Source organism: Simochromis diagramma, unplaced genomic scaffold, assembly GCF_900408965.1.
Source record: "Simochromis diagramma unplaced genomic scaffold, fSimDia1.1 OVJJ01000753.1, whole genome shotgun sequence".
NCBI classification, from domain to species: Eukaryota; Metazoa; Chordata; class Actinopteri; order Cichliformes; family Cichlidae; genus Simochromis; species Simochromis diagramma.
The window spans coordinates 5,762,275-5,774,753 of record NW_024387523.1 but is presented as its reverse complement, the minus strand read 5'-3'; the positions used below and the strand labels follow the sequence as shown (position 1 = coordinate 5,774,753).

At 40.0% G+C, this 12,479-nt stretch overlaps 1 protein-coding gene across 2 annotated transcripts in view; it reads right to left on the bottom strand.

The window, feature by feature from the left end:
* Positions 1-12,479, bottom strand: part of LOC120726889 (oxysterol-binding protein-related protein 10) — a 97,717-nt gene that overhangs the window by 29,649 nt on the left and 55,589 nt on the right. For both annotated transcript variants that reach the window (XM_040020909.1, XM_040020908.1), the window contains exons 6-7: positions 5,115-5,355; positions 35-165 (exon numbers count right to left, since the gene is read on the bottom strand). In XM_040020909.1, coding sequence (XP_039876843.1) covers positions 35-165; positions 5,115-5,355 — 372 coding nt within the window. The remainder of the gene's footprint in view (positions 1-34; positions 166-5,114; positions 5,356-12,479) is intronic.

Below are 12,479 nucleotides of genomic sequence, written 5' to 3'. Positions count from 1 at the left end.
GCGATAATTGACAGCGTGACGTGATGTTTCTCACCTCAGCACCATGGGGCAGAATCCTTTTCCTGAGGGCCGGGGAGGGCTCGGTTGACTGCAAAGGAGTCAGACCCCCGTTCTTCAGTTGCTCCCCCGAGGGCGACTTTGGTACAGTCCACACAGGAGCACCATCTGAAAAACGACAAGTTATTGTTGTTGAAAGAATCAAAGAGGGATCAGGGTGAAAACCAAGATTAGCCTCTCCTTTTTATATATATATGTGACATTCAATATAAAGGTGTGTGTGTGACTGATGGAAGTGAACCAGGAAGGTGTGTGCATGTGTGTCCTTGCATGAATCTACGCGAATTTAATATTTGTTCAGTGTTATAGCCTGCCTTGTATTGATTCACATGATCAAACATACAGAAGCGACTAGAATGGAGATTAAATTTGATTCCCGTCCCAAAAAGATCAAAGGCTCAATAAAGAAGAAGAAAAGAAATCAATCAACCAATTTCTTTCCACTTACTGCAGCGATTGTGCATTTAATAATAAATCATACCCAAAAATGCTCAACCTTTACTGTCTTCACCTTCTGGGCTTTTGCTGTCAGAGATGATCATCCAACTCAAGGATCTTTTGTTGAAGGTGCAGTTGTTAAATGTCAGCGTTGTCAGAACTGACCCATTTTTAGGGATTTTCTAACTCGTTCAAAATGTTAAGAAACTTTAATTAAAAAGCCACACCTGCACACATTGTACACAAATAAGTACAACATGGATGCTTGAGATTAAATGAGCGCTGATTTGATTTAAAATCAGTATTTTCATGCATCGTCTTTAAATGTTACATCAGCACCTGCTTCATTGTAATTTAATCAAATCCTGCTTTCCGAAGCAAAATAATTTAGTGGTTCCCAAACTGGAGTACATGAAAAAGACTTGCAGGTAAACCAAAAGCAGAAGCCAAACCTGCACCAACAAACAAAATGAAGGCAGTAAAATATAACAAGGCTCATTTCAGTCTCTCAAAATATTCGTTTCTGAGCTAATGTGAACAAGTTAGGAGCTCACAAGGCAACGTGTTCCTTATTTATTTTCAGCATTAATGACACCTTAGGTATTTTTATCTAAGAAGCAGGGGGAAAGGCAGAAAAACTGAAGTGAAACAGCTGATTAAACAGGACATTTTCTCACCTACACTTCATTTACTCTGGCCTGAATCCTTTAATTAATTTGTGAACTTGTAGGTTTTTTTTATGGTTTGGGTTTTTTTCATGGAGATAAAACTCAAAGTCAACTCTGAGAATGTTCGGTCCACTTATTTACCAGACGTGTCAGCAGGCAACAAAAGATGCCGCGCTCCTACAGGGTGGATTTACATTTATTTACTGCAGTTTGTTTATCTGCACGTCTATGGTACTCACACCTAGAAGCTGGGTTAGATCAAGGTCGAATCAACTTCTCAACGTAAATGGAAAAATAAAGCAGGGTTTTATTTTAAACAGCTGGCGCAGATGCAGGTGAAAAGTCCTCAAAATCACGACAGGAGTCAAAGGTTAGATCACAACGAGACTCCTCACTGGATGTGTGCCGAAACGTCCAAACTACATCCTCAGACTTTAAATAGAGTCGCTACTTTTGAAGGGCTTCCAATGCAGTCCTCGATCAACCCAGTATTTGATGAAGGCCTAAGTGTCTTTATCAGTAAAATAAAAATGATCAATTTTTAAGCTGCGTGATTCAATTGTTAAAAGCTGCTAATACACAGCAGAGAAATGGATCCCATTTCAAAGTACTGTTAATGGTGCAACACCAGAGATCCTTCTCATATCCACTCTCTGCACTAAAATTAGGTTAAATATCTAATGCACCAAGAGGCTGCTCTTTGATATCCATTAGTGAGAAGCTAACTGTGCTGATACAGGTTGGCATTCTGCTGGGCCCAGAGGGTCTGTCTCTGGAAAAAGTGCTGAAATAGCCCCCAGGCCAGGTTCTGCTTTGGTCAACTGAACAGTTTGACTGGCAGGAACCTGTAAGTGTGAAGAAACTACCTCCAGTGATACTGGGCTCCTGTAAACCGGAGACATAAAGGCAGCCAGCTCTGCCTGAGGGCAAGATTTGTTATTAAGCTGTGAATAAAGTGAAATTGAGTGTTTTTGTGTGTGCACTTTTTGAAAAGGTTATTGAAGATGGCGATGGCTTTTATCAGAATTCAATTTTAACGTAATTAATTATTCATTTAAAACTTCTGAAGTTTTGTGTTTTTTTTCTTCATTAATGGGTTTTTACAATTAAATACTTTCTCCAAGATGTCACAATGAAGCACCAGAAGCAGAGCTACTCGGTGAGCTGGGGCATGTCGCGGGCCATTGGAGAGAGGCATGCAGGTGTGTTATCAGAGATCAAACAGTGGCGACACAAACATTCATGCAGAAGATGTTTCCAATGGCTTTATCTTCCATTTCTGGGCCGTGACATCAATTCAGACTTCCCGATGATGTTGTCACATCAGAATTTCCCCCTACAAGTTCCCCCTTTCACCTCTTTTAAATAAGACTTTCAGCTCTCACTTATATTTAGATGGACTGGTGTTTTTCTTTACTAAATTCTTTGCTAAGCTTGAAGGGGACTGGTTTGCAAAGGTTTGGAAATTTCCTTTATGGATTTTCAGTTCCTTAAAGGAAAATGCTGCTTGTGTGCAGGGGAAAGAGGAGTAGGGTGGGTGGGGCTTCAAGCTCTTTATGACACTGACTGAGCAGCAGAAAGGAGGGGATCCAGAAAGAGCTAGAGCAAGCAGCAAAGATCCTCTGTGATATCAGCCGATAATAATGCTGTCTGGTGTGTGACTGGCAGGTTTATGTTGGGTTTGTGACTCAAAAGCAAGTTGCTTTGGTTTGGTTTAAAAGTACGGGAGCCTGGAGGGACAAACGTGCCAGCCAAACTCAGTCCAACCTCATGCTTGGCTCTCTGCAAGAGTTATCTTGCCCATGCAGTGGCAATGCTTTCGTCTGTGGGCATAACAATACCATTCAACCAGCCAGCCACTCCCTTTATCAGCTGCTTTTTAACAAGATACTCAGGTAGCCATCCATGCTTGAGAGCCAAGCTATGCTAACGACCGAGGATCCTAACAAAAACAAAAACGAACTCCTCACTGAGGTGTGGCGGGTACATGCCGGAAGCAGGGAGCAGCTGGACCCCCGCGGGACTTATCAGCCAGGATGCGGAAGGAAAGAGGTCTGTACTTGCGGCCCGGTGGTCCCACTCCACACCACCCCCTGTCTGACGAACAGGTACAGGGCAAGGTGAATGCTGGCGCAAAAAGAAGACCAACAAACTGTGAGGACTGGAAGATTCAGGATGCGATCCAAACCCAAACGACCTTCCCAAAGTTACAGGTACAAGTGGGAAAACAACTTTATGGCTCAAACACTCCGATGAATAATCCACAGGGCGTAAATGATGGATCGGAAAATGTTACAGTTTGCTCGCAGGAGGAAAGCGGTTCAGATTTACAGCAGTTACAGCAGATTTCAAAATCCCTAGAAGCTAAAAATATTCAACTCTTCAGTATCCACATTCAGTTTATGGATTTTTTATTTTTTTTTCTAAAAGCAGGAATGAATATCATCTCAGCCTGTCTGCTTCACATCCCTCTCGCTTGTGCTAAAGCAGTTAAAGCCTCTAGTCATTACTAGCAAGAGCTGTATTGGACAGCACTCTACTCCTTCAGTGTGAGAGCTTCCTGCTCTGAGAGATCATTTTACACATAAATGTAGCCACTATGAACTCCTCTAAAGGCCCAGCGGTCAACTTAAACTCGCGTTCTTTCTAAACACACCTTCGGTTTACCACAAGCAACCTTTCAAAGAAAAACTAATTCATGCTAATTGTCTGCGATTTAAATCTTTAGTCTTACAAAACAGCATAAACCCTCCCCAAACACGTCTACAGCATAATTTTACTTATTTTTATTTCCAGTAATATTTCTTTTACCAATAAACTGCCAAATGCAGTACCTCCAAGGCAATATTTCAACACAGATGTATTTTTAGTGGCTTATTAGCAGCCAATTGCCAATAATAGGAAGGAACTGTTGATTTGTCGACAGAAGTGTATCCCCAGATTGTGCCCTAGCTTATGAATAGTTGGTGTGATCCATCCTGCTGTGACTGCAAACAGAATACATCTGCCACTGCCACTTGTTGTTCTTTTTTTCCCCCAATCCTAGGGGCAACGACTGTTTGGTACTCAACAGGTTTTTAGAGGAGTATTACTTTACATCAACCCCTCTCCTCTCCTGGAGAAAACCTTTATCATGCTATTGTTTTATAGAAACCCAGAAAGTATAAATAGATTACAAATATTCCTCTTTGCTTGGAAAATAGGATTAGACTCCTACATTTGATGGACTTCAATTTCCTTCATCCTTCATCCTCCTTTATCCTTTCCGTTGGTATTTTTATTTTATTTTATTTATTTATTTTTATTATTATATACCCATATAACCACCCTCAGTCTGTAAACGGTTTTAAATAGAAACAACTTTATTGGATCCATTATGATCTGGCACAAAGAGGGTTAAACATGGCAGAGGTCTAACAATATAGGCACCAGTGTGGATTCCTTTGGCAAAGACTTGAACCTTTGAGATGTTGAAGTGCATAGTATAAGGTTTCATTCACACATACACCCTGATTTTTTCCCCTCACATGCATATAGGGTGACAATCTGAAACGTCTGCACCAGCTCTGTAAACAATACTTTCTGTTAAAATCATTGCCATACGCGCTCCTTCATGCGTTTACTTGGCACGACCATTCTGAGGACTGCTGGCATTTCAATGCAACTGAGGACATTGAAGAAGACATAAAAATGAATGGAAGCGATACAGAACAACGCTTATGAGAAAAGACAACAATTTAACACACAAATGCAACATTCAACAACAATTGCTGGAAAGCTTTAAGTTCATGGCACCCATCAGGCAGGGACAAGAGGCGCAGTCTAGCTGACACAGCTGGGCCTTGCCGCTGGGTTCGGGAGATGGAGACTGAAAAGACAAGGGGGATGTGGGGCATGAAGGGGTCGGGGGCTCCAGCAGAAGCACTGGAACGGGACCCGTGGCGGACTCACCGGAGGGTGCTCCTTGGGAGGCGTGGTTGCGCTGGGAGACCTGGGACTGAGGTGGAACCTGGCTGCGGCTCTGAGTCTGTTGGAGGATGTTCAGGCACTCGCCCAGGCAGCTCAGTGTGGCAGCCGACGTAGCTTTGAGCAGGAGCAGGTCCTGATCCAGACAGGAGAGCGGCCCTTTGGTGGGCAGGGAGTCGATGGACTGGACAAGGTTCTTCTGTTGGCCCTCTGCTTGGGACATAACCTGTGGATGCACAGTGAGACATGACATTAATAAAAATAATCATACAATCAACCGTCACGTTACTATAATTTCCAATTTGGGTGTATATAAACTGAAATTACGCCCACTGTAATACAGCCCCAATCAAAAGTTTAAGACCAGATGAAAAATGGCAAAAAAATCATAGTTTGCATGGTTGGATCTTTACAAGGTTCAAAGTAGAGCTTCAACATAAAACAGGAAGAAATGTGAATGAGACAAAATATTATTTGAGCATGCAATTTATTGAAAACAACGGTTAGACTGAAACAGGCTGTTTTACAGCTCATCAAAAGTTTAGGACCACACCTCAAAAAAAGTCCCAAACATGAACTCAGTAATGAGTAGCTCCACCGTTATTGTTGATCACTTCAAAAATTCACTGTGGCATGCTTGATGCAAGCGTTTCCATGAGTGGGAACATTTCTCCAAGTGGTGAAGACGGCTGCATGAAGGGCATCTACTGTCTGCAACTGTTGTCTATTTTTGTAAACTTCCCTTGCCATCCATCCCAAAAGGTTCTCAACTGAATTTAGATCAGGGGAACACACAGATTGGTCCAAAAGAGTGATGTTATTCTCCTGGAAGAAATGCCTTTTCCTGCTGGCATTGTGTACTGTAGCATTGTTCCGTTGAAAAATCCAGTTGTTACCACACAGACGAGGGACCCTCTCAGTCATGAGGTATGTTGCAACATCTGGACTAAGCGTGCGGCCGTTTGACACCCCTGCACCTCCTGAAGCTCCGTTGTTCAAGGAGACAAGGCCTTTGAAGACGTTTTCTGTTTTTGAAGCCTTTCAGTCTCAGTCTGATGATTATGGCGCTGCAGTCGGCACCAATAACGGCCTTAATTTGGGTCAAGGATCGTCCAGCGTCTTGACGGACAGCCAACTGGATCCTCCAGCTCGGTACTGGTGAAATTTGTTTGGTCTTCCACTTGACCTTTTTGTGCCATAACCCTCAGGATCATTTAAGAAATTCCGAATGACTGTCTTACTGCGTCCCACCTCAGCAGTGATGGCGCGCTGCGAGAGACCTCGCTTATGCAGTTCAACAACCCGACAACATTCAAAGAGGAAACGTTTTTTTGCCTTTGCTATTAGAACATCATGACAGTGTGACTACCTGACAGAAAATGACAATGAATCCAGATTTTTGCACAGATTTGGGTTTATAAAGGCAAACTTATGATCAGCTGTAAAACAGCCTGTTTCAGTTTAACCGTTGTTTTCAATAAATTGTATGCTCAAAAATTTTTTGTATTTGTGTCACTCCCATTTCTTCTTGTTGCATATTGAAACTACTTGGAACCTTGTTAAGATCCGAAATATGATTTTTTGCCATTTCTCAAGCGGTCTTAAACTTTTGATCAGGACTGTACTTCACACATATTTTAATGTACAGATTGTTACTTTTTGAGGCACTTGATGAAAACGTGCTGATAATATTTGACATTTTTATTCTCTTTCTTTAAACTAAATCTCTACTCTGACTGAGTTATTAATGAATGGCAAACTGGAGTAAAAGCAGGACGGCACCTATGGGCACCTATGCTATTCTGCAGGTACAGCCCTGCAGCAACTACGTCACTATTTGTGGAGGAATTTCTAATTCAGATATATGAAGTTCTTTCTACACTCTGAATGTAAGCAGTCCATGTTAACGTCTGTGTAGACGGCACATTTAATCACCACATTATCACAAACAGATTGCATGTAATTGTCAACTTGACCAATTTAGTCGCCGACTGACAGCAGATTGAATCCACCTCTGCCGTTTTATCACCACCTTGATGTATCAAAGTAACTTTGAACACCGCGACTGTGATTGGTTGCAGACCTGGATCTGATTTTTGAAGCAACAATTTAAAATGAAACAAAGCTGCATTTAAAATAGATGCTGCAGTTAATTGTGACGTGTATTTAGCCTGTATCAACAATTCATGCTCAATTTGCTGCTTTTTAACTAATGTTTGATTAAGAAAAAGAAATTAGGAAATTGTCCATCTTAACAGTCAATACTGTTGAACTATTGACCTGTTTTTGCATTTTAGGGACCTTTAAACCTAAAAGCATAGAATGAGGGAATAAGTTTAAGAGAGAATGTATCTTCACCCTAGAGCGGACAACTGACTCCTGAATTGCCGAGCTATTTAGTTCCAGCTGTGCTGACTCACTGTGGAAAGAGCAAATCTTTAAAAGTAAGATCAGTTTGTTTGTTTCTTTAAACACCGAGCAGGATCCTAGCATCACTTTTGGGCTACAGGCCACATTAAAGCTTACTTTTGAGCATTAGAGACACTCTAATGCACACTTTTAGAAAATGGCTTGCAGCATCTTTAAATGTTATCATGTTGGATTAACTGAGGACAGTATTTGAAGTCTGTTTGCACAGGTTATGTTCACAAACCAAACCAAAAATGTCAAGTGCACGCATAAAGAAACAGAAATGAATGTGACTCATCTTTCATCATCTTATACAACAACTTTACTGGCATGTTGGTGGCGATACCACTTAGCATTAATTCTAGTGGTATAACCTCAGTCTTGACTACTGGAAACAAGCAATCCACACAACCTGCTCCAAGACGAGAGTGCCAAAAGAAGAAACTGCAAAAACTCGTCAAAGCAGAAAGGTTCTCCTCTGTGCTCCCACAGACACACCGAGTATTTCTTACTTACTGAAATTATCTCTGTATGAGTCACCTATCAGAGTCTAAATGCATCACAAAAGAAAAAAGACTAACCGCTTCTCGCTTCCAGTGTAATAAGCTTCTCAGGGCTAATGAATCTGGGTTGTTTATCACGCTGGAAATGTTGTATTCATTAATATTGAATGGCTTCACAAACACTCGTCCTCTGCGTACACTTCTACAGCACATCTGTCTCCATGCATCAGTACACAGAGCTATTCTGGAGTCACTGAAAAGCTGTTGCAGTGAGGACGATGTGGCAAAGAGATTCACAGGAAGGAATTTCATCCTGAAAATGCACAGTCGTTTTCCAATTATTCAGCTATGCTGAAGTTCTCGGGGAGAAGGGTGTCATCTATTGAATGCTTGTTATAAATAGATTCTTAGTGTATGGTATCACTGATATCATCTCTGCTTCACTGTGTCTGTCAAACAATCACAACTTACTCTTTTACTTGAAACAGGATTTTATTTTATTTTCCAGCTAAAATCCTTCACGCTGTCACACTCTGTGACACATTACTGTAATTACAGGGCATTATTTAAGGCTTTTCTACATTACCTTGTGACAGAAATCCTCATACCACAATATCATGGTTGACATTTTTCCTGTATAAGTGGTGAATTCAACATGACCAGTCTGTTTTAGCATGAGAGCAAGCATGCTCGATAATATCAAGTGAAATCATAAAGTGATTTATGCCATTTATGCACTCAGTGGAAGTCTCTTTCTGCCACATGTACTTGCACATGTCAAAACACTGACTCTTAAACTTAAATTGGGTGATTTCATCTAATTAAAAATCAAACATGTTCCACTTTTTGATGAAAATGATGCCACATTTAAGGGTATTTCAAGGGATGAAGGAAGGAGTCTTTTTAGATATTTTATTTTAAAACTTCCACTATCTAGAAAACATTTTCAACTAAGTCCTATTATTAGTATGTATTTGCAGGAGGTAAGGATCTGGTGCAGTGGCCCTATGAACATGATGAATATGAATATCAACAGTTAAATTTAGGTGAATCATTCCACAAATATTGACTTTTTGTTTTTTGACAGAGCAAGTTTCTGTTAATATTATATCCAAAATTTGTGGTAATGTTCCCTTTCATTTCTCTCATTCTTTAAAATCTTCAGTTGTGTACAGCAGCCAAAGATTATGTTGGCAAGCAGAGCAAGGTGTTTTAATTCAGAGCATGCTGATTATATGTGACAAAGAAAAAGAGGATGTGCGCTGGTTTGGATTGTTGTGTATAGACTTTGTCTATGGAAAGCTGTGAATAAAACATAAGCCATCTACCTGCAGGTCACCAGATGTGCTTCCAGAGCTCAGACATCCAAATCTTTCAGTGTTAAATTGAGAGTCCAGAGCGATAATTGATAGACTCGTTGTACCAAATAAAACCTACTTTGAGCTGCTCCCTTAACCTGTGGTCACCACAGCGGGTAGCTTCACATGTTTGATTTGGAGTTTTACCCCGGATGTCCTTCCTGATGCAACCCCAAAGTGGATTTGTGTCCCCAGCTAGAATCAATTAGAAAAAAGACGCAGCTGAAGACATTTTCTAAACAATGGCTTTTTAATATGGCAGCTCAAAAGCTGATGGTTGAAAGCAGGTTCCTCGTCATGCTCGTGATCTGGTGCTTTGATACAATCACCATCGCAGTGATGATCCTCAACATGGAAGTCACATTAGTTTGACACAGAAGTTGATGTTTGTTCTCACAGATGCGCACATCGGTCTGAACGGGAGCAGCAGTGCAAAAACTGTCAAGAGGTGCACACCACTGTCATTTTATTTCTTTAAGGAAGACTTAGGATCTTTCCTACTCCATTAAAAAGCAAAACATGAAAATAATAACTGCAAGTGAAAAAAGTTACTGTGGCTATTTCGTTTCCTTTTTGAGAAAAAAAAAAAAAAGACTTTTAATGTTTTATTTTTCGCAGAGAAAGCATCAGCGGTCTGTTTAATGACATCACTCATTTAACCTGATGTCTTTGAAATTTTTTGCATTTCCTTTTTTTGCTGCTCATCAGCTAACATGTATCATGGAAGTGGATAATCTATGATCAGCATATGCTGGATGACATAATGGCCAGCAGAGCAAAGCCAACTGTCTGTCTCTCATTTGTATCTGATCTGATTCTGAGCTAACAGCAGTGTTGTTATAAAGAAAACTACTATTTCTGTCCATCAGGAAACAGACACAGCATGCATTTTGTTTGGTTTCGGCTTTAGCCCAAACATTCGATATGATACAAAAGATGAATGCTCAGCACATATGCAGCATGGCAGAAAAGCAGAGGTTTGGAGGCGTAATTACATCTGTGTTGCACTAATAATGCCAGAAAGCCGAACATGCCTGAGGGTCTACATTCACTAGAGGGGCCTTTAGGAGGTGGCAATGAAGTTGGAGAGCAAATGTGTTGCTATGCAACCTAAAGTAACTCAGAAAAAGCATACCATGCTCAAAAATAACACAGCTCACTAGGTTTTATTGTCCACAGGAAAAAATGCAGCCACATTTCTTTAGGTTAAAAAAAAAAAAAAAAAAAAAAAAAAAAAAAAAAAAAAAAAAAAAAAGACCTGTTTACACACAAAAGGAAAATAAGATAAAAGCAGATAAAGGAAAAATTTAAAGAGAAAAAATAGACCACAGGGTGAAATAATGTTTAAATATATCAGAATATCTGACACAGCATGATGAAGTTATAAAAAGCAAAGTAGAAAACTTAAATGTCTCAAATGTCTGCTAGTGTTAGTGGTCACCTTCGAGGCCCACTCAAATAATTAATTATTTTCACAAATTACACAAAAGGGAAATTTAAAAAGAAAAAAAATTATTTCAACAACCACTGCTTTCTGTATGTAAATAGCATCAAAGTTAATATGTTTATTAACTTTTAAAAGCAGGTAAAAAATAAAAAATAAAATAAAAAAAAATCAGAGAGCTTTCAATAATGGCAGCTTCCCCCGCCACACACAGAAACAGACAGACAGACAGAGTGCTCTCAGGAGCCAAGAGGACCAGCGATGCTTCCAGAAATAGCATAACCCCAATGATCCAGCTCTACCACGGCAGTGTAAGTGCCCAGTGGTGCTGCTGCACCGACAGCCGAGGCGTTTGATGAGTTCACATCAGCCAGCTGTGACAAGATGGCTTTGGAGAGACGGTTATGTGGTCTGACTGCCACCGTCACGCATTCAGCGAAGGGACAGATGGATGGAAGGTGACAACGTGACAATGGCCCGAACATTCAACCGAAACCTCGTCGATACATCAGGATAGCAATTACTGCTGTCAGCGTGATAAAGATTTTTAGAAAATACTGAACTGTACTGAGAAACTGACCAGACACAGAAGCTCCCCAGCACTGAGACGTTTTAAGAATCATATTTAAAACGCACATTTACAGCAGGTTATTAGTAAGTTTATTTAAGTAGGTTATGTTAGAGGCATTAATTGTTTAGATTTCAAATGTGTAATGAATGACAGTATAATATGGCATGTATAGCAACTTGTATGTGTTTGTGTGGTTATAAAGCACAAATAACCTCAATATTCAAACATATGAAAATTCTGCTTGAATGACACTATTTTACTTTTTATTCATCACAGTGATTTGTATAATATCAGAGTCACTGTAATAACCAGGTTCTGATATATGAAATGTGTCCACATAAATATTCAAACTATGATAACAACTGGCGAACATAATAATATGGAATTAGTAGAAAACCAAACAGAAATGAGCCATCTGTTTGTCCTTTCATGAATTCAGCACAACACTGCCAATTTACAGCAGCCAACTCTGCCTTTGAACTGACCTGCAAGTTCACAAGGTACAAATGATCTCATCTCTGGAACAAACAGCATTCACATTCAGTGATCACAAGGTGCATCCACGCACTGTAGGGGTGAATCTCTCAGGCACAGAAAGTGTTGTGAAAAAGCATTTGCCCCATTCTTGACTTCTTATTTTCTGCACTCTTACATGTCTCAGATCAAACAACTTTTAATATTAGACATAGATTTTTGCAAAGCCAAAGAATTTCAGTCTGCTCTGAGTCCGGAGGTTGACTAGTCCACTGGTAGAGCAGGGCGATATGACCAAAAATATTTATCACGATATACATTTGAAAATTTGCGATAACGATATAATTGACACTAGACAAAATACTTTACAACTCCACAACTTTATTAGTGCAAAAAACCCCATCAATGTATTTTCACTTAAACAAGCAGCTGTTTTTTTTATGTGCATTAAAGTTATATAAAAACGTAACAGTGCAAATTCCTTGCTGACAGTTTAACCAAAAGGCATTTCCAGTGGAATTGGCCGACATATCCATATAACCATGTACAATATCCACAAAACTTAAAAAGAGGTTATACACACACACAATA